The 27,362-nt window shown below is 39.0% G+C and overlaps 1 protein-coding gene across 4 annotated transcripts in view; it reads left to right on the forward strand.

Moving 5' to 3' along the window:
- The window catches only part of CRIM1 (cysteine rich transmembrane BMP regulator 1), a 128,632-nt gene that overhangs the window by 84,115 nt on the left and 17,155 nt on the right, over window positions 1-27,362 (forward strand). For all 4 annotated transcript variants that reach the window (XM_060272897.1, XM_035108298.2, XM_035108299.2 and 1 more), the window contains 5 exons: window positions 4,686-4,868; window positions 5,892-6,089; window positions 13,856-13,984; window positions 25,137-25,293; window positions 26,987-27,108. In XM_060272897.1, coding sequence (XP_060128880.1) covers window positions 4,686-4,868; window positions 5,892-6,089; window positions 13,856-13,984; window positions 25,137-25,293; window positions 26,987-27,108 — 789 coding nt within the window. The remainder of the gene's footprint in view (window positions 1-4,685; window positions 4,869-5,891; window positions 6,090-13,855; window positions 13,985-25,136; window positions 25,294-26,986; window positions 27,109-27,362) is intronic.

Genomic DNA, 27,362 nt, shown 5'->3' on the forward strand with positions numbered 1-27,362 from the left:
AGATGCAGGTATTCTAGTGAAGCATCTTTTGTTTGCTTGATATAAAAAAACACATCAAAGATCACAAACAAAATGATATGATAGAATAATAACTCTCATTGTAAGAATTATGTTACAAAAAGCACCACTGCTGAAATAATGTTTACTATACAAATAACAACTCAAACTAATAAATGTATAGTATGCTACTGGGCTATAGATCTAACAACGGTGAAGTTATGCCTGTAAAAGGCAAACTCAATTAAGGATTATTATTTTATTCTTTCTTTCTCTCTTTTCCTGAAATTTCTGTTCATGCTATATACCGCTCCTTAATGAATGTTACTGTGCAAATATGTGTTTTAAAATCAGTATCCTTTAGGGGTTCAATATCCAAAGTCATAAGGTTATAAATATAGCAGAGGTTCTTTATTTAAAGTTAGATCTTCTGGCTTCTGGCCAGATGCAGCCCACTCACAATCCCTTCCATCCTGTGCCTACTCCTTGCCCCCACCCACTGGTTACCAATGGAAAAGGTGTGCTTCACTTGAAGTAGCGGCTCCTGAAGCACCCTCGATCATCTTTTCATTTTGAAGAGCAAGAGATTGGGAAGCAAGCTGAGTACCTCATAGTGGTGGTTCCTGAAACTTCACACATACACATAAACACACACCCCTGGGTCAGAGGGAAATCCATGCTCCAAATAATGATAAAGAGAATGAAGTGAGCATACTCTGTAGGAGACCTAGGTGCTTTGCAATTCTAGATTTCCCCCCTGTTTTCTGGCAGAGAAGGAAGCACTGAGGGAAAGAGTAGATGAGGGCAAAGCAGGGCTTGATTTCTGGTCTCAAGTTTATCTGTAATCACGTTTTCTGATCTAGAAAGCGACCCTGAAAGTCTCCCAAGTTTGTGTGGACTGGCTGCTGCTGTTCAGTGATGGTATCAATGCACCCAGGCTAGAGCAGGAGATGGCAGTGTGATCCTTCCCTTGTGGGAAGGGTGGATATGATCTTAGGAGGTGTGATGGTGGTGATCTTGAGAAAAAGAATGAGAGATGATGATGATTTTGAGAGAAATTGTGTGGGAGGTTCTAGCTCACTCACTTTTGGTTCTGGCCCTGTCCAGCACTAGCATGCAGCTCTGAACAAATTACCCAAGAGGAAATGTGGGCTTTCACCCAGTGGTGGTGGTACCTGTTTTGAAAAGACAAAAGAAGTTGTTTGACGGTAATTACAGTATTATGATGACTATTTGGGCTGGCAGTGTAGCATCAGGTAAAATAAAATTCACCCTGCAGAATTGGAAGGACTATAGCTAAGTGGTAGAGCATCTGTGTTGCATACAAAAGGTCCCTCCTTCAATCCTCAGGTAGGGACTCCTGCCTGAAACTTTGGAGAGTCACTGCCAGTGAATGTAGACCATAATGAGCTAGATGAACCAGTGGTCTGAGGTAACTTCCTGTAGTGTTACAGAATAAAACACATTATTTATGTGGAATTTAGCAGCTACTAACGATCATAGCTGCAAAAGCAGATTTAAGATAGGTTAGGTAGGACATTTAGGCAACAGATATCCCACGAGTATGCTACATGGCTTAGTGAAGGAAAAAGAACTTCCTGCTGATAATCTGCTGAATTAAATACAAAAATGTCATCCAGGGTTCATAGCAATCAAAAAGACGCTGCAGTCACCTTTTGTCTGCAAAGAAATGTCTGCACTTTTTTGTTTTCCTAATGTGTTCTGACTTCTAAAACGGTTGGAGTAAGATGATCTTGCTCTTAACAGACTTTAATCACCTTTTAAAAACATTATCTGAGTTCCAGTAACTTTCCAGACGTAGTGCAGTTTCTGTTAATTAATCCAATAGTGTACCCTCAAATATTCTCTGTTTCTGTTCATTGCACTGAAATAACTCCCTTCAATGTCAATACAAATAGCTAAATCCTAAGAAACCCCAGGCATATATGAAAGCCAGGATGGTCCAATGGACAGAAAAGAATTGCCAGACAACATAGATATGTTAACTCCTGACCCGGAGATACTTGGGCTGCTTTGATCCACCTGCTGTTCCTAAGCTCCAGGTACATCTGGGGTTTGCTTGAGCTGAAAGAGGCACAGGCAGCAGTGTAGTGTAGAAGTTGCAAAAAGGTGCACTGATGTTTCACTGCAAACATAGACTCTTCTGAAATCATTAAGATTCAACAAATCATTATGAGGCATTCTAAATTGAAAGGCTGTGAGACAAAGGACTATTTGTCACACCCCAATACCCATAATGTTTAGCTATATATCAGCTACCTTTCTGTTAACCGAGTGAATGGGGGTTGTGGTTTGTTTTTAATATAATCAGAGTGAAAGACTGCATGATTTGCATGCAGAAAATGCTAGGTTCAATACTAGTCTGAAATCTAGAGAGCCATTGCCATTCGGTGTAAGTACCAAGTTAGACCAATGGTCTGACTCCATAATGAGAAAGCTTTATTTACTCATACAGAATCTTAGGATTCAGCTATACAGCTGCAAATAAAACGTTTTAAGTGCAGTATACAATGTAAAAATAGATGGTGATGATGAACCTTATGGAAAATTCAATGTATTTTTAAAAACGCTTTAAAAATGCATTTTCAGAATGTTTTTAATATGTGAGTAGATTCCAACTTAGTGTTTTCAAAGTGCTAGGTATACATTATCACAGTAGTACTTGCAGCAACTCTGTGAGATCGATCCGTATTGTTTTTTCCTTTATTGCCAGTGAAGAAGCTAAGCCTGAAAGAGTGTGTTACTAGCTCAAAGCCACCTTGAATTGGAGACGTCTGTGTCACTGCACATTCTGTGGTTTAATGTTGTTTAATGTCCATGTGCCCTTTGGAAAATTTAAATAGCAGTCATTGAATCCCTCAATTAGGATTGTAGGATTGGACCACAACCGGGAGGGAGAGCTTAATGCTTCCCCTGGGTCAGTCACAACAAATTTTCATTAAGAGGGAATTTCCTGTTGGGCTAGGTGGGAGTTGCCTTCCCAATGTAAATAAATTCAAAAGGGCATTTTTTTGGTCAGGGCTACAGTGCAGGCACAGGGAAAGGCTCCCCCCTCACTTCCTGGTTGGGGGCCCTGGTGCTGCTCTTTACAATTTTAAAGGTATACATGCAACATTACAGCAGGTGTTTAATGTTGCATCTAATTTGGCCTGAAGCTGCTGTGGTATGTTAGCTTCCCTTAAGAATAGACAATATTTAAACATTCTTAGGCAATTTATCCTTGAGATGAATCAGTAAAATAATTCATTTTCATGTGCCACTCTTGAATATGAATGTTTCCAGGATAATTGATAAAAAATAAAATAAAAATTAGGGTAGTGGAACCAATCAACCAATAATTAGCAATACAGTGGTACCTCGGCTTACGAAGGCGATCCGTTCCACGGCGCTCTTCGGAAGTCTAATCCTTCGGAAGTCGAAGCGTCCATTTTGCACATGCGCAAAGCGTGATTTTGCGCATGCAGTGAAAATACTTCCAGGTTTGCGGACTTCATAAGTTGAAACCTTCGAAAGTCGAGGCATTTGTAAGTCGAGGTACCACTGTATGTTTCAACAGAGCCTTTTTCCTGGCATAAGTGTTTGTAGTACATAAAGGTAGAATGGGGTTTGGCATATAAATTGGGCTCAGATAAAAGGGCAGGAGTGCTGCCAAATAACTCTGTGCAATGTGGAGGCTTGCCATGACATTTGATCCAATGAAGGAAATTTATCCCAAATTTATATGTGTGAAACCAGCATAGTCATGAGCATTTTTTAAAAAATACATCTTTATTGAAATTCTCCTGCAAAGTATATAAACAAATAAAATGTAAAATGAACAGCAACAGTCCTATTTCATTAAACAAAAGAAAACATGGGCTGGGTGTTCACCAGCAAACTCTGGTAGCAGAACTAAAACAAGAGAGATAAATATCACCCTACGGCCTCACAGTAAAGAGGCTGTATATAGAACTTTTTGTTTCTGCACCCTGAATGTCTTCCGACTTTTTTTAAAAGGCCTAGCCCAGGTGCGATGAAGCTGAGGCTAAGTTCAGAATAAGTGGCTCTTTCCTTGATAGATGGATGGAGTAGCTGGAGTATACCAGTAGTCCTTCTGTCACTTTCATTCTTTTTTATAATTGTAGATGTAGAACATGCCCTAGAACAGGCACCCCCAAACTGCGGCCCTCCAGATGTTTTGGCCTACAACTCCCATGATCCCTAGCTAACAGGACCAGTGGTCGGGGAAGATGGGAACTGTAGTCCAAAACATCTGGAGGGCCGAAGTTTGGGGATGCCTGCCCTAGAATATGCAGCTGCCATCCAGAAAAAAAATACCCTACAAGCTTAAGTCCCCCCTGAAAACTGTTCCTGAACGTTGGGGGACCCTTCAGAACAAAATAGGATGTATCATGGAGGACTACAGTAGGTGAAGGTAGGATTAGCAAAAATCACGTTCCGCAGCTTTCACAAGTAGGAGCACTTTCAGCTGAGCTGAGGCACTTTCAGCCTGGTATATATTGAGTAAACTGTGAAACGTTTCAGAAACAAAAATCCAGATTTTTTTTTTATACCAAGGAGTAGATAGTCATATATCTGAGAATTTCATGAGTTAAGTCACTATGCTTTTTATAGCCAAGCACCTTCATGAAAAGTTATTTTGTTGTTGTTGTTGTTGCTATTTTCAGAAGTGAAGCCAGCTTGTATATTTAATAGTGTGGAATATTATGATGGAGATATGTTTCGAATGGATGCCTGCCGGTTTTGTCGATGCCAAGGTGGTGTGTCTATTTGTTTCTCGGCACAGTGTGGTGAACTACATTGTGACAGATACTATGTACCAGAAGGAGAATGCTGTCCAGTATGTGAAGGTAATTATTATTAATAATTTATTAATATTATTATTGCTCTGGTGCTATTTGAATTTGATTTAAAAGTACAGTTGACTCACAACTTGCATGCATTTAACTTCAGCTTACCATGTTTGGTGGCCAGCCAGCTGCGATTGCACAAATTAAATGCATGCAAGGTGGAGAGCTTGAAAGCTCTCAGGCTTGCTTACTGAGCACTGGGAAGGTCTCATGAGATCTCACAGGACCATCTGAGATCTTGTGAAACCTCTAGAGCCCAGTAAGCAAACCAGAGAGTTTAAAACTGCTATCTGGGCTGGTTTTCCCTGTCACAGAAAGCACTTTTAAGCTCTCTGCCTTGCTTACTGGGCTCTGGGAAAGTCTCAAATGGGCCCTGGGATCTCACTGAAGTCTCCCAGAGTCCAGTAAGCAAGGCTCCACCGGGGGCAAGGCCCTCTCAGCACACTGGCTTCAGGAAGGTTGGCAAAGTCACATGGATGTGGTTCTGGGCTTGTTCTAGCTATACACGGTTTCAGCTTTACATGCAGCCCCTGGAAGCTAACCCCTGCACAAGTTGTGAGTCGTCATAGATTTTAGGATTATTTAATGTGTTGAAGCGATAGCTCAAAATTCCTGGCAAAAGAACCTTGAAATTGGGACGGCTGCTCTGGATGCCATTCACTTCCTTGATACCCCAAGAGTTTTATAAATAATCTGAATTATCTCTAGTGCTTATATATCTTCTGCAAATGTATTATTTATGTCAGTTTTCCTTATTAAAAGAGAGTCCAATTCATAAAGTAAAAATATAATTCACAGTTGATAACATTTGGGAAAGATAAATTACATTTTTGACACTTTTAAAGCTGTGCAGCCTTGCTGTTGTAATGAATATCAGTGTGGTTTTGTAATAAATTATTTTTAATCCTGTGTTGATATTCTCTCAGAATGTTCAAAATGCTATATTATCAACAAAACATATGTATTAAAACACTACAAATAAACTGAACCATTTTGATGTGGTTTGGGGGTTGTTGTTTTTAGATTCCATTTCTCCCGTTAGTAACCCTGCTGGGTGTTACGCTAATGGCCAGATTCAAGCACACGGTGACCGCTGGAGGGAAGATGACTGCACTTTCTGCCAATGTATCAATGGAGAATCTCACTGTGTTGCCACAGCCTGTGGACAGAGCTGCTTGAATCCTGTAAAAGTGCCTGGGGAATGCTGTCCAATGTGTGAAGGTAAGACATGGAGAATGCAAAATAAGATTTTAAGAATTGGCATAAAAACTTTTCTAGTGTTAATTTTCGATACAGTGCTGGAGTTACTGTTAACATTCAGAGGAGCTTCTCTAGTATGTGACCTCAGCCAGGCATGGATTATATAGGTAGTGAACATGATGACCGTAACTTCAGGTAGCCAAATTAGAGCAACTAGGTGCCAACTTTCCTGAGGGCACATGAAGCCTTCCCATTTCCCACACTGCATAGGAGGAAGAAGGAACACATCTTTATCAGTCAGAAATTTTCACTGCTTTATCATATTTGCTGGTAGTTTTGTTGCCCACCAGTGTTTTGTGCTCTGTTCTAGATGCAGATTCAGGTCCCCATCCCTACTGCTTTGCAATCAGCCATTGAAATTCAGCTAGTTTCTGACTGGGTACATTGCCTCCCTTGCCCTGACAAGGGGGGCATGTTTGTTTTCCCTTCTGTTATGCACCCATCTTCTGAATACCATCAGATCAGGTTTGACTATGTGATAATAGTAGTGAAAGCAAACAAAGCCCTCCCATTGCCCTCACTCTGAATTGGGGGGGGGGGAGGGAGAGGATACATTTCTGTTGCCCAGGTAACTGGGTGATTCTTTCTGTAATTCTTCCCAAGCTTTCCTGGCAGCTTTGACACTTTCTTGCAGGAATACAAATGCCATGAAAAGGGGCTGTATTTCATAGTGGGGGACAGTGAACATTTTCATGAATCTACTTCCCATTGCAACTTAGTAGTTGTTTGAGTACTGTTGATTAGGAGTGAAAAAATGAGAAGGTGCCAAGTATCTGAAGATGTTCCATTTTCTGAAACATTGGAAAGTATTTCTCTCAAAAAACACGTCCTGTTTTCTGTTCAGTACTATCATCACTAATATTATTAGCTTTGGATGATAGATCTAATGGATTTGCAACAAGACTGAATTGGCTTCAAAACAACATTGTTTCTGAAAGAAATGAATTTTATTTCAGGCTCCCCACTATAAAATATATTTTAAAAATTTAGGCTTCTGAAAATAAGAATATGAGAACCAAAAATATGCTCCCCCCCCCATTTTTTAAGGTTTTTTGTGGTTTTAGATACTTTCAGAGCACTAGCTCTGCAGCTGTTCAGAATTCTAAGAGGCCAAATTTGTGATAGGTTAGCTTAACAACAAGCCACACTCCTGATTGACTTTCCTTTTTTGATGCCCATGGTGACTCACAGAGAGCCAGGCCTTTGGCTAGATACCTCAGGTGAAATTTATTTATTTTTTAACCTGAATTCCATGGTGAAGAGCACTCTCACTTGTGGCAGTTTGCCATGATTTCAAATTATCAGTCTTGGAACCTTTTTCAGAAAAAGGACACACAATGCTTGAACCATACATAGCTATGGGAGTCCATTGGTTTAGACATTGTTTTGGGAAAGTATTCCTGAACTGATATGCATCTTGTGAAGTTGGTGAATCTGTGCTTTCCTTCATATAAAAAGCTGAGAAGGTGGAGGTATGTTGAAAAAAGAGAAAAGAGAGATGAATGCAACTCTGTTCCAGGCTTGTCCATACTCATGTCTGCTCTGTTGGGAGAGTATTCATGTTTCTTCCTTTGCCTCTATTGTTGCTGTAGAATATCACCTCCTTTGTGAATTCTTTGCTTTTATTTCTTCTGTAAAGTTTTAATTAAAGGACCAAACCAAGCAATGCAGCCTTAAAACCACTTTGTTGTTTCTGCATTAGGAATTTGGGCACCAGGAAGGAAATTCTCTAGCACTGAACTTGGAGCTGGTATTTTTCATGTAATGAACTCGGGGAAAAGAAAAGCTGTCTGGAATGCTAGCTATGAGGATGGAAAACATTTAGTCACCCTTGGAATGATATGAATGTTTTTCCAGGAAGCTTAAGTAAACGCATATTATGCAGCTCAGGAGGCAGCATTTAACTTTTTTTGGAAGACAGACAATGTTCCACAAAGAACATGGAAGTTTAAAAAGTTAATTAAGGAACAGGTTTGTCAGGGGCAAAACAGACTGTTCTGTTTGATTAATCAGTTAACCTTGCAGCTGCACACTTTTTTTGCACATGAGCATATCTTTATAACATTTTAATAAACTATAATATAGGCATTTTAATTAATCATTTGCCCCTGTGGCTTAGATAGAAAGATGCCCTGCATAAGAGAAGAGAAACTTCCACATGCATATAAGGAAGTCCCCAAACTTTTGCTTATTTCCTATCTCCTCCCCGAATCACACCCTCGTTGTTCTGAAGGCTCCCCAAGCTTCCAGGGGTTGTTCAGGGGCAGTGGGGGAAAGGAATTGAGCTAGGAAGGAAGAGGTAAGGAAGCTCCATTCTATGAGCAGAACACTGTGTGTGGAAGTTAAGATTCAAGAAACTTAACTAACTTTCTCTTGCCTTCTCTGTCATATGAATTTAACAAAAAGGTGTCCACAACAAGTCCAGCTCCTTTGAGGACCATAACACTTAAAGATTTTTGGTTTATGTTGATGGACTATCATGTTCTGGAATGGGGTGGCTGTTCTACCCTTCCTATCCTTTGGCAGACAGCATGAGTAGATCTTAGAAATTGTTCACCTAAGTATGTATTGTCTGCTAAATCTTTTCCTGCATGTTTTGTTTCGTTTTTATTTTAGAATTCATTGCCAAATCTGAATTCTTTTGGATATTCATGAATGTTTTATAACGCAAAGCATATACGCCGATCATTTAGCAATTTCAATAATTTTATAGACTACTAAAACTTTATTTATCCTCAGTGCCCTAATAAGCAATCATTGGGCAATGTAGGCAGATAAAAATTAATTAACAAAGCAGTCCTTATTATAGAAGACAGAGTATATTGAATTATTAGATTGTTTTAACTAAAATCTATGCTAATGAGAGTAGAAGTTATTTGAAAAACCACTAATTAGAGGTGCCCCCTTCTTAATGCCATCTCTCTCATTGTGACACACCATGATCTAGATGATGTGGACAGATTATTTGAGGTAATTCTAATATGCACCTTACATTTTGAAACTTTTAAACACATTCTTCTAAACTTGAAATGAGATGACTCATAAATGGAAAGTACTCAGCAGAGAAATTATTTAGTAGTTGTAGGTAATACAGCTCATGTTCATTAAAAAAAGTATTTGCATTGTGTTTCATGATCAAAAGAATCTGAATACAGAAGGCATTTAAAGAGAAGTTGGGTATTTTCTAGTGGCTAGCTGTCCCAACTCTTCTCCCATTCATGACACCTCAGTAACTGACTTATCCTTCATAAGGCTCTTTCTACTGCTGCCTTCATTTTTTCTGTGAGTACTTATAGTATACACAGGGACCTACAAATATACCGGTAGTTGCCATTTCACTAGTGTAGTTCTTGTAGGACCAGTGGAGAAAAACCTCCTGTGTTCTCTGCGATTTTGTGATCAAATAAGAGGATTGAGTTGGTTTTTAAGGGCAGTGTTCCACATCTTCTGACCAAGAGTAATACAGTAATGTGAAACCAAGACTTTGCAGGCAATAATAATGTAGCATGTTGTATTGTCTTTACCAAATATTTTGTGTTTGGACACCTTGCACAATTTCAGCTATAATGACATCATGAATTTGGTGATCTGTAGACAAACTGTTTACAGCAGACGGTTACCGTATACCAGGGAAACACTGAAAATAGAGCTGAAACTTTACATTGCGCATTCTTTTAATTCTTCATGAACTAAAAAAATAAAATTGCCCAGTGGTTACAGACACATATGCAGCTGGGTTCGTGGAGTCAGTTGTTAAAATGGCATCACATTGGGTGTTTATTCTGACAACTAAACTTTTCAATATTATTTAGCTAGTTCAGCATTAAACTTTAGTCTGTCAATGTTATTTTCTTGATAGACTTTCTTTATGCAGGTGTATATAGTTTGTTAAATACCACAGTGTTATTCCACATAAATTCCTATGAATTAATGGCTGTCTGTTGCAATTACATTTATCCTATATAATAAAGTGCAAGTGTTTCTGTGTCCTATCCCTGTGTCCGCACTACTGTGCATGTGCCCCACGGACACAGGGATTGGACGCAGAGACTTGACTCTCTTGCGCGCGCACACACACACACGCTCTCCCCACCCCTCTGCCTACCGTTTCCCTCGCAGTCCTCAGAAGAATCACGGCCTTCTCCTCGGCGCCAGCTAGGCGACGAAGCGGCGGCTGTGGGAGGGGCCGGCCGGCCCCCCCACGTGCCGCCGCCAAAAAAGTCAGATGTTCTAGCGCCCGTTTATTAAACGGGCTGAATGACACTAGTCTTTAAATATAATTGTAATCAGTAATATTAGCAGCAGCCTTCTTTACCATTTCCATCCCTTTAAAAAAATCTTTCTACAGTTTAGAGTCACATCTAAAATATACAGAGACGGAATGTTATTTTCCCATCCATTGTCTCGTCATCTGTGCACTCAGTCTTTCTTTTGCAGTTTGTCAAGGGCAGCAGTGAAAGGCTAACCTAGGTCACATGACCATGTGTGCTTTTTCAAGCTTAACTGTTTGCCTATTCAAATAGCTAGAAGCCTGGCAGTAGCTGAACTAGCTTTATTTGTTGAGTCTTGTTCAGTGAAGTGAAAAGAGCTGATTTCCCCCTCCCTTTTTTTGTAACTGCATTTTTTTGGGGGGGAGGGGACTGAAATTATTTCTTTTGTCCTCTTTTGCAGCTTATTGAAACTCAGGCATCCATATAAAATTACTCTATCTTGGGGTTTACCTTTGTGGATAGGAAAAGTTAGTTATTGATAAGCTTGTTCTGAGATTTTTTTTGAGATTTATAGAATTGGAATCTGTATGGGAGTAGCTGCAGCATTAAAAAAAAAACACCGCACATATGAATGACTACCAGCAATTGTTTCTGCCAAGCATTACAGACGTTCTAACACATTATTCAAGAAAAAACTGCTATCTTTCAGGAGTATGCAAAAGAAACCATTGTAGTTTACAAGGGTTGAAAGAAGTAATTGAGAATAACAGCATAGCATTGTAAATGTATAAATAAAATATTTAAAATTAATTTTCAGGTCACTTCTCAACATCCAACAAAGACTGAAATAAATATTTCAATATTTCCTGAACACCATGTTAAAATTACAATAGGCTTTTAACACAAGAGCATAAGAAGAGCCTGTTGGGTTAGGCCAATGGCTGCATCCTGTTCTCATTGTTGCCACCCATTCTTGAGGGAAACCCACAAGAACACTCCTTTGGGTACAGCATAACCATCATGACTAGTAGTCATTTATAGCTTTATCTGCCATGAATTTGTTTAATTCTCTTTTCAAGCCATCCATGTTGGTGGTTATCACTGCCTCTTGTGGGAGTGAGTTCCATAGTTTAACTATGTGCTGCATGAAAATGTATGTTATTGTATCTGCCCTTAATTGTCCAACATTCCGTTCCATCTGATGTTCATGAATTCTAGTGTTACGACCCAGCAGGCTCTTCTTATATCCTTATAGAAAAGGATATCCATTCTCTAGCTGCATCCCATGAATAATTTTATGAATAATAAAACTTTTGTCTTAGTTAAATACTAAGCTATGCATATTCAGGTAGGATTGTTCCTCAAGTTTTCTGAAGGATCTCCTTATCAAACATTGTGATTTTTCACTGAGACACACATATTGGACATGTGGCATAGCACCTGCTACCGTGTTTCTCCAAAAATAAGACACCGTCTTATATTTATTTTTCCTCAAAAAAACCCACGGTGGCTTATTTTCAGGGGATATCTTATTTTTTTAATTAAGTATGGTACAGTTTAACCTACAAGGTTAAAATGCCTATCACTATGGCTTATTTTTGGGGTATGGCTTATTTTCGGAGAAACACGGTAGATAAAAAGTATATTGACCCCCAAGGCCCTGTTAACAATTTGATTTTTTTTCTTACCTAAAGTTTCAAAACTTTATTCAGATGTACAGGGAGCTGTTTTGCTAGCATCTAGCTTCATCTAACATGTATTATAATCCAATTTTGCAATAATTGGTTTACATAAATGAAGATTTTAAAAATGTGAACTCTTCTCAGCTTAACATAATTTCTGAAATCACAAATACAAAATAATGATTTAGCTCATTTCAACATTGCTGTCTGGACTATACATTTTCTGTGTGGAGTCAGTCTACTTACGTTGTGCCTAACAAAATGAAATTTCAAACTCATTTAAAATCTATTGGGACTACTATGACATTAGAAATAAGATATTTGCACCATTCCAATGGTTTTCTTTTACAATAATTGCACAGAGCACAGCAAACCATGAGAGCTTTTTTGAGTGATAATAGTTTCACTAATAATTGCCTTTGCTGGCCTCACTTTGTTATGCCTCTGTGATAGATCTAATAGAATTCTCAAGCCCATCTAAATTGTTTGCAGCATTTATCAGTTCAATGAACCAAATCTGTTTTGGCACTGGCATTGGTCCTTGCAGAATCTGAGGATTCCAAATACCAATAGCTCATATTTTTGTTTTGTTCTTTAAATATGTAAGGCGTTCTACATTTCTCTCAAAAATCATCTGTTTTCTTATTACTGACAAATCCTTGCCAGCATTTTTTTCATTGCATTCATAGGAAATTATGCACATAGAATGTATGAATTTAATGGTGTTAACAAAAGGCCAGTTTGAGACCTGAGTCATGTGCATTTTAAAAAACATGTTGAAAAGTGTATACAGATGTTTTTCAAACTTGACAAAGCATATCTGTATTGTGTGTTCACATAGTATATTTTATGTATTCACAAAAATAGTGAGAAATTGCCACTAAAATATCTTGCAAATACTATGCAATATAAAATATGTACATTTCTGTGTCTGGTGGTCTAGAAATTTATCATATGAACTAGAAAACTAATTTGAAATTAAGAATAATGGTCTGGTTCGAATGAACTTCTGTATGTGTAGAGTATTTGTGGTGGCAAAACAAGATTGCATTTCCTTGCCCACTAGGCAAGCTTAGCACATCATATATTCATCTATGAATATAACATTTGCGTATGTACTGTCTAGTGTGCATACTCTTCAGTGTAATTGACAAGTCACAGAAAGTTGAGATACAAGCATGTGGTTCAAATTTACGGATGTTGAGTTTTATCTTTGTACACTTTAAGTAAACATTGGATCCAACACATTGGAATCTGGGAGTCTCATTGCAGTGAACTGGTCCAATAAAAGCTACTGTTTTGCTGCTAATACTTAAGTTCCAGTTAATCTTTTAAAGGAGTTGAGCAGGCTATGATTGCCACAAGCTCATTTGCATAATATGTGAAATTAATTATTTTGTTTATGTTTACTGAAAGATGGATTCTGGTGAGACAGGTCTTATCTTTGGGATATGTTTGGTTGCAGGCTGAAACTATGAGTCACTGAACAAATATGATAGGCTCCCCACTGCAGACAATGGTTTTAGTACCTAGCCATACCATGTTTGTTGCACAAAGCAACAGTTAGCACCTTGAGCAAAATTATGGCAAAGATAAAGTCAGATCCTGTTGGGGCAGGAACTGGGGGAGGCAGAGCAAGTGCAACAAATCTCATTTTCAGATTTCAAAGCAGATAGCTAATGGGGTCTGAGCAATTAAATGCTGTTCTGCTACAAATGTAGTCAACTTTTTCTAGTTGGCTAGAGCCGACAATGGCCAAATTTTAACACATTAATGACTCTTAGATCTTAACATGTGCATATTTTAAAATAAATTATTCCTTTCTTTCCATTAGAGCCAACATACATCACTATAGGTCCACCCACATGTTATCCTCTGGTGAATTGCACATTAACTGAGATGGATTGTATTTATGACTTCAGAGTAGACCAAAATGGTTGCCGCATCTGCCAGTGCAAAACTAGTAAGTATACAGTTGATGCTGAAGAGCCTATGTTGACCAAAATCATTTTCAAAACATTATTAGCAACTTTGCATTCTTTTTTCCGTCTTCAGTACTATCTCATGCGAAATATACCATGTTCTCTTTTCCACACACACACACACAAAAAGAAACTAACGGTGGGGGAATACCTTTTTGAAAAATCTATGCAACTGAAATAAATTTCCAGGTATATATATATTTGATATGAGTTTGGTCAGTCATATTTTTTCACCCTGCAGATAAAGGTCAGTATGGCTCTATAAACTGTTTGGTAGCATTTGAATGGTCATCCACCATTTTTCAAAGGTGTTTGTGATCCTTATTTACTGATGTAAAACAGTTCAGTTAGCCTGTCTGTGCCCATGAAAATGGGGAGAGGGGAGAGAGCGCTGTTCACACATTACATACATCACTCTGTTCATCCCAAGGGAGTCAACAGCACTCTCCCCTATTGCAATTTCCAGCAACTGGTATTCAGAAGGATTTCCCCTCCAGCTGTGGAGGCAGAACATAGCCATTGATAGCCCTGTCCCTCGTGAATGTCTGGGTTTACTGTACTAGACTCTTGATTAACTCCTCTCAACCAGGCTTTCTTCTGACATGGTTTTGGGATGAGGGAAGATAAAATTCCACCTTAGATCTGAATGTGTGAAGCCACAAGCTGACATCCAGTGGTCTTCATGCACAAGCAGAAGTCAACTCACACATTGCTGGATTTCAGACATGTGCTCTAAGGAGTGTTTTTTGGTGGGATTGCAAATTTGATGCTAGGGGTCAAGTCCTAATAAAGAGAAAGGAGGGGAAGGGTTAACAGGGAAGCATTATGTGGTTGTTTTAGTTGGACATGTTTAAAGAAAGCTTAAGGTTGAGTTCTAGTGCATAATGGGAACTAAGGGGATGTGCCAAAGACTTCATGGAAGAGGTCAGTTTTGAGAGGATTTTGAAGGAAGTATGACAATGATTGTATTAGCCATAAGCTGTAACTTTATCAGCAGTGCCTTTTCAAGGGGTTAAGAATGATGAGTGAGAGCTGATTTGTGATAGCACTTTTGCAGATTGAAATAAACAAAAGCTAAAAACATAGACAGATATATAGCTATAATTATAGACAAGTTTAAATATAATTGCACTTAGGAGTTTAGTCCTGCATTTTCCTTCTTTCCAACCCTGACAGTGTTTTTGACAAACTGTCATTTAGAGGCTTCAGACTACAGGGAATGCAATTTGCTGTTCTTTTCAATTGCCCCTCTCTTCTGTCTGGTCAGTCCAGGGGATGGTGAACCATTTCTCACTGGTGGACCAGATCCATATCCATATCCAATTTCACAGATGTCCCGGCCTATGACATCAGGAGATGCTGCACTTTAAAGCCCTGAGTGTTTTGAATGTAATGCACAGCTGGGCACTGTTGCAAACAGTCCTATGCTACTCTTTGAATTTCAGAAAACCAGCTAGTTTTGAAGAGGAAGAGTTTTGAAGAGGAATGTAGAGAAGTTTGTGAAAGAGGTTTTAAATAGTCCTGCACTGTTCTTTAAACTTCCAGAGGTTTAACGGTTTTAAACACCAGCGGTTCAAGGAGCAGCACAGGGTTGTTTACAGAAGGGAAACTGCTTCCCACTCCTGGAGCAGGGCATGCTCTCACTGCCAATCAGCTGATGAATGAGGGAAATGGCCTCATGGGACAGATTGGAACCCACAGCAGGCTCAGTGTGGCCTGCATGATATCCACTCCTGCTCTTAAGTGTTTTCTAAAAATCAGGGAGATTTTATTCTTCTTGAGCAATCCTGTTCCCCCCATCCTTGGTATCCCTGCTTCTCTGGGTTCCCCCCAGACCCAGAAATTCTACTTCTCAGCCACTTGCTTAGCACCATGACTAGTCCTGTTGTTTCCTCCACCTTCATTCTCATGGGTTCCTCTCAAGGCTAATGTTCCTGTTAATTTAAGGGAAAGCTATGACGGATTTCACTAATAACAAAACTTTAATTTGTTTTGTTTTGTTTGTACTTAAAAACAGTGATGATAAAAGGCAACAAAGCACAGGCTAGCAATTTTTTCTATGTTAAGTTGCTATTCAAACTACACTTTGCTTATGGTAGCTTAATACTTAACCTGCGATTCTCAAAAAACCTTTAGAAATAAATATACAAGTTGGGGGGGGGATATCCACTAGCATTTCTACCTATGATGCATTTCTTTTAAACAACTAATTGTTGTTAGCAAAATGTACTGTAATGTGTATCAGTTATAACATTATAGAGTTGATCTAGTTGAACATGATCTGTATTTTTACCTCCACCAAGTGAAAAAATCATTCCTGGAACTTCCAGCCACCACCAGCGCTGTTCGGCGGGGTTCGCCTCAAGCTCCGAGGCAACCCGGCTCTGCGAGGGGGGGAGGCATGATAGCGATGTGCCACCCCAAAAGAGCCCCAGATTGTGCATTCTGGGGACGAAGGGCTCAGCAGCGCCCCGTTTCTGCGACTCCTCAACTCCCCGGTAAGCCTTAGAGCCCCGGAGAGAGTTTGAGTGGTAGTCGCGGGGGCCATCATGAGCGAAATCGTCACCCTCGCAAAGTGAAGCTACATGCCAGCAGCGGAGAGCGGTGGATTCCTTCCATTTTTCAAGTAAGGACTTTAAATTGGAACCTGTCAGCAAAAAGCTGTATTTTGGAAAAATAAATAAATCAAGAATTGGTTACAGGGGGTGATTTAAAAAGGAAGTCGATTGCCCCCTTTTGAGAGACTGTGATGCAATGAGCTAACCCTAAGCTGATAAAGTGGGGTGCTTTGAATTTACTAGAAAGTGGACCTAAAAACCCTCCTCTGTAGCAGGCACAATTATGGTATTTTTAAAAGAAAGTCCCTCTGGAGGCTGGACCCGGGTTCCCGGACGGGTCAGTGAATGGTGTTCAGAATATGGCAATAATAAAGAATTTGCTTTAAAAGTATTGAAAATATTGATTAAGACTCTAGAAACTATTTGGGGGAAATGTTTTTAAAGGAAGAATATACCCAGTTTTGACTTAAAAATGGCGATAGAGAAGATGGAATTTGATCCCTGCCATTTCCGGACTCATATGAAATTTGAGATACCCAAGATGGCTGTAGCCACAACAATATCATCACAAGACCTGGCTTGGCAAATGATTTTTGTGGTACTCTTGGAAATTAAACAGGAACTGGATGAGAATAACAAGCAGCTGAGAGAGACTAGTAAATTGTGGAGAAAAAGGAGTGATTGTCATAATGCAGGAAATGGACTTGAGAAAGAAATGAACAAAGAAGAAATGCAATATGTGCAAACACAAATATTGGAAGAAGAGGAAAAAGACGAAGGATACAATGTTCCACAAGTGAGAGTTGTGAAACAGGACTTTGGTTGGATACAAGGAGGCCTCCCAAAAGAAACTGTGTACAGTCGTACCTCGGGTTACGTCCACCTCGGTTTGCGAACAGTTCGGGTTACGAACTGCGCAAACCCGGAAGTGTTTTCGCCGCGCGCGCGTGCGCATAAGCCGCGTGCGCGCGATCGCGCGATTTGCGCATGCGCAAAATGGCGGCGCCCATCGCGCTCGGTTTGCGAACTATTCGGGTTACGAACTGCGATCCGGAACGGATCGCGTTCGTAACCCAAGGTATTACTGTATACTGCTGGACTCCTAGTGAGAGAGGGAGTCCAGGGTCTGTACTGTGAACTGGATAGAAAAAGGGGGGGAAATGAAGTTGGACTGGAACTTGACAATGCAAAGGACTGGTTTAGATCCACAGAATCAAAGAACAACGCAAAGACAGTGGAAGTGGGTTGGGCAACAGGCGTAGTATCGAAGAGACGACAGAAGATGTGGAAACAAATTTGGTGGGCTTGGTGGGAAAGGGTGGGAATGGGGTGATTTATAAAGGGATATTATAATGGATGGATTTAAACGGTCTGAAACTGGTTTGACATTAGGAATTCACTGAAATGTCTGGGAAATTTGGCTCTGGCAAAAGGGGGGGATGGATTTAAATATTGATAGTTTAAAAAGGAGAATAGAATCTTAAGATTTGAATTATAAATACATTTCTGGTAAAAATATTAAGCTAGGGGAAGAAATATAAGATAAAATAATGGGAAAGTGGAAAGGATTAGATTTGGATAGTGGAGTAATAAAAAGGATAAAATTGTAATGTGTAATGTAGAAAAATTAAGTGTAAGTCATAATAAGGTTTAAGATAGCAATTGTGAACATTGCCTATATGGTTATTATAAGGGACCCAGAGTGGGGGGAGTCGGGGAGGTCTAAAATGACATTGTTATGATAAATGATATAAATAAGATGGGTTTTTTCTCTTTTTACTTTTTTTGTCTTTTTTCTTTTTTCGGTTTTTTGTATGTTTTTGTTTTATGGAAAACCAATAAAAATCTTTTTTTAAAAAAATCAGTCCTGAGTGTGGAGCTCCCTGAAGCACTACTTCTATATACTTCAGTTTCAGTAGGCTTTGTTGTCCCTGCTGCCACCTGCATATGGGAATTAATGCATCAGTTGGTCCCCAAGAGACATGGACAATGAAGGAGCTGCTGCAGTGACCTGCAACACCTATGCCATGTTTGTCTTCCTGCCCGAGAATTTGCAAAACTACACCTGCAGCAAGTGCAAGCTGGTTCCCTTGCTGGACGTGAGGAGAAGCATTATATGTAAAGGATGTGTACACTTGTGAAGAGATCTGTGACTTGGAACTTGGAAGGCAGATTGAGAGTTTCCCAGAAGGTGGAAGAAGTAACAAGGGGGTCATCTCTCTCGGACACGATCCTCACCAATAGGGAGGAACTGATCGATGAAGTGAAAGTACATGGGAACCTTAGGAGGAAGTGATGGTGTTCTCTTGGGTTTCATAATACAGAGGCAAGGGAAAGCTGAATGTAGTTGGACATGCACTCTGGATTTTAAGACTGATGATTTCAGAAAGCTTAAGAAGCTACTGAGTGAGATCCCATGGTCAGAAATACTCAAAGAAAATGGGAGTTCAAGGTGAATGGGAGTTTCTTATTGAAGGTGAAATATTGAAGGCACAAATGCAGACAATTCCAACAAGAAAAAATGGTGAGAGGCACCTAAAGAAACCAGTGTGGCTATAAGGATGAGCTGAGATGTTAAGAAGGGCATGTATAAGAAATGGAATAAAGGAGAAATCACAAAGGAGGAGTATACACAAGTAGCCAATTGTTGCAGGGAGAAAGTCAGGAGCTAAGAATGAGCTCAGGCTTTCAAGAGAGGTTAAAAATAATAATAACTGTTTCTTCAGACATGTTCAAAGCAAGAGGAAGAACAAGCAAGTGGCAGGTCCTCTGTGTGGAGAAGATGGATAAGTGCTATTGGGTGACAGAGAGAAGATGGAACTGCTCAACACCTACTTTGCCTCTGTCATCATGCAAAAGGAAAACAGTGCCCCACCTGGTGATAACAGAATAAATGATACAAGGAAAGAGGTGTAGACCAAGATAAGAAAAGAGAGTGATGAGGGAATACGTAGAGAGTGATGAGGGAATACGTAGCTGCTTTAAATGAATTCAGATCTCCAGGGCCTGATGAGCTGCACCCAAGGATACTCAAAGGAGCTTGTGGATGTAATCTCAGAACCTTTTGTCTATAATCATTGAGAATTGTTGGAGAACTGGTGAGGTCCCTGTGGATTGGAGGTCTGCAATTGTTGACCCCATTTTCAAAAAGCCGGGGGAGAAGACCCAGGTAACTACTGACCGGTCAGCTTGACATTGATACGAGGAAAGGTCCCAGAACATATAATTAAATAGTCAATTTGTGAGCACTTGGAAAAGGAGGCTGTGATTACCCCAGCATGGGTTTCTCAAAAACAAGTCATGCCAGATGAATCTCATTTGGTTTGATTTGGTTTGGTTTTTTGATTAAGTTACAAGCTTGTTGGATCAGGGGAATGCTGTGGACATAATGTACAGTATCTGTGAACGTGCAGTGTTCTCGTGTTTTCTTCTGTACATTTGAATTGACTATCAGGTTGTCAGCTTTCACAAATTCATATGCAATGGGGTTTGGGATCTTAAGTTCCCAAAGAGGAGGTGTTGTTTCAATTTTTGATAGGCCTTCTGAGGTAGTAGTAGGTGGCACATTGCTGAGAGTACACGCTGAAGATATCATGTTCAGGTTGTTGCAAAACCTTGCCTGTTTGTTTGCTTGTTCGCTTGCTTGTTTATATTGCATACTCTGAGAAGTTTAGAATGGTTTACATTGAGTTTCCAGGTTATCTCCCTTAACAATCAATTATTAGGCTGAGACTTGCTTACCGTAGCTTTAACAGTGTAGCAGCAGCATGTGCCTATTCCCTCTGAACTGAGTTTGTACCTACTATTTTTTCTGTCCCCAAGTAATATGGTACAACATACAAGTTGGGCTTCCCTTTTACATGTGTGGTAAAAGGGAAGTAAATTGGAATAAGAAAAGCAGCATCTCTTTGTTGGGTGAGTTTTGAGAACAAGTAGCTCAAAGATCTGCTTGCTTTCATAAACAATATCCAATAAGTGGGTTGCTATTTGTGTTCCTCAGCTTTTAGTCAAGTTGTATTAGTTTCCACTAAGTGTCACTGTACTAAGAATATTCTTTCTTTACTGCTTTGCCTGGCCATCTTTTGAATGGGAATAGGAAAGATCAAGAATAAAGGAGGGGAGATAGAATGTGGTAAAAGGATTCAGCCAGAAGAAAGTCAAATAAAAAAATGAGGCAAAATAGCAAAAATAATTTACTTAATTAATACTTGGCCTTTTGGCCTAGGATGAAATATCCAATCCAGGCCTAAAACAATGGAGAAGCTATGCAGTCCTAAAGCAGTTGGCATAAAATATATTGGGGTAGATCTGGAAAAGCCCACAGAAGGGGGCTGGCCAGCTGCTGATTTTACCATTCTTCTTCTCCACCAGGAAAGCCTGTGAAAAACTGCTCCTGATGGTTGGAGGGTCCTACTGAATAGTGTGGGCTATTCACTTGTGGAAGTTGCCTCTGCCCAATCTGGGGGATTCCCTTTAACTTCCCATGCTGCGGCCCACTACTTCAGCCACAGCACACACACACACACCAGCCTTTTGAACAGGGTTTTCAGTGGGTTGCCAGGGAAAGGAGGGGGTAGGAAAGTATGTAGTTATTTATTTATTTTAAATATGTATAATTATGCCTTATATTATACTAAATTATAATATATTTTAGGAGTCACCTTCTGTAGACTTTTCTTTGGATCCAACCCAGTAACAATAAACTATGCAAATATAAAACACTAGTTTTAAAAGTGGCAAAAACTATGTAATGCATCAGAAGTCAGTTAACAAAGTGCCCTCTATAATAAAAGTACCCATCAAAAAAGAGAACGGGTACCTCATAAATGTTTCTCAAAGTTTGAAAAGTAGCACCATTTTGGGAAAACAATTCTGACCAAGAACTTACTTGATTCAGCAGATGCTGTCCAAAATATGGGGAGAATTGAATATGTTTCTTTCAGATCATTGACTTACTTTTTTATATATAAGTGCTCCAGAAATACACTAGGAATATGGCAGTACACTTGCAACCAACGAAAAACACAGGATACTGTTCTTACATTCCTAAATCTCATTGCTGAGTTTTGAATGACTATTTCTTGTCTTGCCTGAGCACTTGAAAAGACCCATTCCATTTCCTCCAGGCTAGGTGGAACGTGAAACTTTTTTCCATCACTTTCTTGGTTTTCAAAAGCAATGGAGGCCACTAGCTGCCTGTGGAGCTGAAGGAAGCCTCCTCTTTCTCTTGGGTCCCAAGCTTCAATAGACAGTCTTTGAAGTAAGTGGTCCAGGATTTTCATTGTGTATGAAGAATCTGTGTGCAGGCACAAATGGCTAATCCCACATTATGTATTTGGTAAAAATATTTTTTTTATTACCACACATCCAAATTACCAAGAGCAATTTGGGAAGGTGATTTTGCCTCTGCTGTAATGCGTAATAATGCTGTTTTATGAATATATGAATTTATACTAACTTGCAAGATCCACATATAGTTATGAACTGTATTTGGAAGAAGTGGTCTGAAGGATCTTAATTTGACTTTAATGTTATTGGAACATAATTTGCCATTAATATTACTGGAAGTTTTGCATGTCAGGTGTTGCATAGTACTTTGGAAAAGCCACACAGTTTTCTTTGTGACATCTGTATTAATGGATTATATATCATACATGCTGTTACTGTGATTACTTTTCAAGATACTATTCGAAGCTGTGAACCTGCTGCTTGGAGTCATCCAGCAAAACTGGTTCACAGTTCAAGATAATAGCATGGACGTATTTTTAATGCAATATATCCTTGGCCTTATTGAATTCATTGCCATAAGATATGGTGATGGACATTAGCCTATGTGTCTTCTAAAAAAAGGATTAGAAAAATCATCAATCACTATAATGATAGTTTAAAATGGCATTTTCATTTTCAAATGTCTTGTACCTCTGATTACCATATTCTGCAAAAAGAGGGTTGTTAACTCAGTGGCATCTGACTGGTGCTGGATAATCACTGATCTCATTCAGAAAATTAGTTCTTCTGTTCAGGAGATCTGAGTGTATCCTTACTGTATTCTACTGTATGAGATTAACAACATTGACTTTTAGAATCCTTTTGAACTATGCGGTTACTACCCTATTAAGAAAGTTTCTCAATGTTTTATTTTGTCATAATGGTTTGATCCATTGTTTCATCCATTCTCAGATACATCCCATTTTTATTATCTGTTCATTTTCACCTCTTGACTTCCTTTGCTATTGCCTTTGCCTTGCATTTCCTTATATTGTGGATCGCTCCTTTATGCCTTATAGTGCAATACTGTTTACTCAAAAGTAAGACCTCTTGTATTCAGTGGGACTTGCTCCAAGGTAGTGGACCTAGGATTGCAACCTTAGTAGCTGTAAAATACTTGCGTATTATTTAAGTTGCTCTTACAAAGTAAGGTAAAAGTAAAAGTTTTCAGTAGTACATTATTAGTCACTCACAACTGTTTGCATCTGTTTGCTTGTACATATCATGTGAGCTCCCCCTAGTGGTTGAAGGAAAGAATATATATTCAATTTGAAGAAGCTTTATCGTATACGTAATTTTCTGGAGTAGGTATGAGTGTGTTCAACCTTTGGGGTCTGTCTAGCTTCTTTTCAGTAAAGCCCTTCTCCTTGGTGGTTAATCTGAGTACCTGTTTCTCCCTTGGTCTAACCACCTACCACTTTTTCTTTCCCTCAACATTTTTCTTGTTTATTTGCACAGACTTGGTATAGTCTAAAGACAAGACGAAGTCTATGCATTTGGCCAAGAAAATAGAAGATCAGTATCCTTCCTTATCATTGGTTCTACCACCCATACCAACTGCCTCCGTCCTTTTGTCCATTCAGAGGAAAAGATGTCTGGGCCTCTCACCCCTTCTGGGATAGGCAACAACTCCAAGTAGAGGGCAACAGCAATTCCAGAGCATGTTCTCTTCCTCCTCTCAGTTCAAATACAAAAAGCATAGTTCTGACACCACCCTACCACCAGTGGGAAGTCATATTCTAAAGTACTGGGATAGGTGGTGGTCCACAACATTGGGCTGCTGGGTGCTGCAAAGTTCTACAGCTGCAATTCATTTCCATGCCTCCTCACAAGTTTTTTTCCATCTCTGGTCTCTAGGGATCCCCAAAAGAGGAGCAGCATTCTCTTTAAATGCTCCTGCACTGTACTGCAGCCACTTGGGCTAACCCAAATGCATTTATCAAGCACTATATATTGTGAACCGCCCTGAAATCTTTTGATGAAGGGTGGTATATAAATCTAATAAATAAAATAAGGTGGACTTCTTTGCTGTAGCTGAGACATTTTGGGGGAATTGTTTCCTACAACATACTGTCCCTAACAGGTAGCCAGCCTTTTATCAATGTCCTACCCTACATGGGTCAGCTTGGGTATGTCCCACATGATGTCATGATACACACGAGAAAAGATACCATTGGTACTTACCTGTGAAGGTTCTTTTTCATACATATAACATGATACCAGGAAATCACCCTATTTTGGTTACACTGGCTGCCTAACTCCTTCTGTTAAAATTTCTGCACTTACCAGTTTTTCCCACATCCCAGTTTTCTCTAGGCAGGGACTGTTGCATATTTGCCCTTTTCTGTTTGCTGTTTGCTTCTTGCTTCTTGTATACACGGCTTATCTGTGTACAATTGGCTGTATGCACAACAAAGCACCAGAAGCCTCTTCAAATTGAGCAGCAATTCCTGCCTTCAACCACTTGGTGGAGGACACATCCCACCTAATTTCATGATATGCATGAAAAATAACACTTCACAGGTAAGTACCGGTACTAACGGCCGCACTTCTTAGTATTATTCTGAATCCTGTGGATATATTCTAGACAAAAATATGTTTTAATGTAAATTTCAACAGCAAGTGGTTTGGAAATCTGTAGAGGCTTCTTTGGTGTGAGGATTCTATAGCCATTTCAGAATTGCAAGGCCTAATTCTGAATGCATTACATGAAACTCCTGCTGATTTAACCTTTAACATAATTAGTGTAATTGGTGTATATGTAGGCAAGTTCCCTACTTGCAATCTAGGGTAGCCATTTCTATGTAGTTTAGGGCAAAACCCATGTACCAAAAGCTTTTATTTGGTGGTCTTTTGCAACAGATTCCAGTTCTGAGGATGCAGCATAATTTTTAAACTGAACTGCAGCTTGCAATTTATGTGTGGAAGCTGCAGTAGAGAATATATGTTGGGGGGGGGACTCTTAACTGAATGGAGAGGTCCATTATGATTAAATGTTGTATTTGGACTACAACTACTGTCTTCATCTATTGCTTCCAGAAAATGCAAATTCATTTTGCAGCTAGTTCTGTTGGCTCCCTCCTGTGCTTTCTTAAACATTTGCCTAACTAGTAGTCTACACAAAGGTGAACTGCATCAAAATGAAATGTTCTTGCTGATGGTTCCAGTCAGGCAGCTATGACCTATTCCAAAATACCATACTCTAAGGTGTGTTATGGGGGGGGGAGTATTCTTCATGTGGCTGTATTTTATTTTGGATATGAATAACTGTTAGTGTTTTTTGCTAAGTTTCATGTGTTCTTCACAGGAGAAGAGCTGTGTGCCGACCTCATGTCAGATTGTTCCTTGGATTGTGCCTTTGGCTTCCAGACTGATGTCCACAACTGTAAGACCTGCCAGTGCCGCCCACGACCTAAGAAATGCAAGCCCATAGTATGTGACAAGTACTGTCCATTTGGATACTTGTACGTATTCTTACTTTAAAAACATACTTGATCACAATCCATAAACAAATAATACTGTGTAAAGCCCGCTAACATTGTTCTATGTATTATAGGAAAACATGTAGCATGCAGTGTATAAAAAAATTCCTTCAGTAGCACCTTAAAGACCAACTAAGTTTTTATTTAGGTATGAGCTTTCGTGTGCATGCACTCTGCCTCAGATACACACGAAAGCTCATACCAAAATAAAAACTTCGCATGCACACGAAAGCTCATACCAAAATAAAAACTTAGTTGGTCTTTAAGGTGCTACTGAAGGAATTTTTTTATTTTGTTTCGACTCAGACCAACACGGCTAACTACCTGTAACATGCAGAGTATGTAATAGACTCAGACGCACATATCAACACGGATAACTTTGAATGTATATACATTTACAAATGCTTTTGATTAGCTAGAAATGGCAAAAAAATATGTTACAAAAAGAGAAAATTAGAACTTGAGAAGTATTTTCTTACTATCTCTTCCACCTCCTGTGGTCAGCTGAAATTGATGTGTGGATTACTGAACAGTTGTTTGAGGAGCACTACTGAAGCGCCATCACAAGAAATACTTCATGTGAATTCAGCCAGAAGAAAAACCTCTGCCAAATTCTGCTTAGCAAAGTACCCCTAATACCCCTTCTTAATGATATTTGGTCTTCACTGAGCACGTTCATCTCATCCATCAGCCTAGGGGTGGGTATGTCCACCTGTTTTGACTATGCTCACCCATGACATGTGGCCCCTGGACATTTGGCCATGAGGGAATGTCATGTTGTGGCTGAAAAAGATTCTTTACCCCTGTTTTACAATATTCCAGCCACAATAAATAAATTTTTATGTATGTATGTATGAATGAATGTATTTCAAAACCAGAAAAAAGGGAAAAAACATAATACAAACTTTAAATTCAAAAATTCAAACATAGAGTTCATTTTCTAACATAGGTCTATTACATAAATGGCCTCTATTGAAATAAAAATGTGGATCATTACTCTAAACTTCTCTTTACTATATATGAATGCAGTTAGCAAAATTATATTCTAAATAATATTATAAATGTTATATTATAAATTCCCACAAACCCCCCTCCCCCTCACCTGTGTGGTCTCAGTTTTACTTCTTCCATCTTGTTCACACAGGTGAGGGGGAGGGGGGTTTGCGGGAATTTATAATATAACATTTATAATATTATTTAGAATATAATTTTGCTAACTGCATTCATATATAGTTCAATTATTTCGATTTTGTAATTGTCCAGTTAATTCTATTATTCTTTTCTTACTTACCCCAGTGCATTTTACACATTATCTATTATTATTTCAATTCCAGAACAATATTTTTTCATGTATTCCTTCACTCCATCCCATTCTTTGATTATTTTAAATAAAAAGCAAATCAGAATTTATAGGTGTTTTTATATGACACCAAAACAGTTGTTCCTAAGTGATGTTATAAACAGGACCTTGCTTCAAGCCATCTCACAATACGAACAAAAGGCTTAAATTTCTTTCACAAGGTTTTTTTCTTTTTGTTTCACTCCCTGTGAGAACAGAATTATAATTAAATAACTTTCAACATTTTGCATTTCAGGAAAAAAATGTAATTACAAATGTTTAGCCTGCTTTTTAAAGTATAACTAATCAAAGTATATATCTTTTAAAATTGTGTAGGAAGAACAAACATGGATGTGAAATTTGCCGCTGTAAAAAATGCCCAGAACTTTCATGTGGTAAGATTTGTCCAATGGGCTACCAGCAAAACAATCAAGGATGCCTTGTCTGCAAATGTACAGGTAGACTCAACTCCTTCAGAGCTGTTTCTTTTCAACCCATTTTATATTACAGTAATGTGTCTTGAAAGCGAGTCCCATCTAATAATAATCATCATCAATTAATAGGGATTTGAAAATGAAAAACTTGAACAAGCAGATTGAATTATTGCTTATTTTATTCAATCCAAAAAAACCCTGTATAGTATCATATTCTTAAAAGTTTTTTATGCCTACAGTTAAAAGATAGGTGTCAATTATTTGAAAAACGGCCAATT

This window comes from Zootoca vivipara, chromosome 3 (genome assembly GCF_963506605.1).
Source record: "Zootoca vivipara chromosome 3, rZooViv1.1, whole genome shotgun sequence".
Classification (NCBI taxonomy): Eukaryota; Metazoa; Chordata; class Lepidosauria; order Squamata; family Lacertidae; genus Zootoca; species Zootoca vivipara.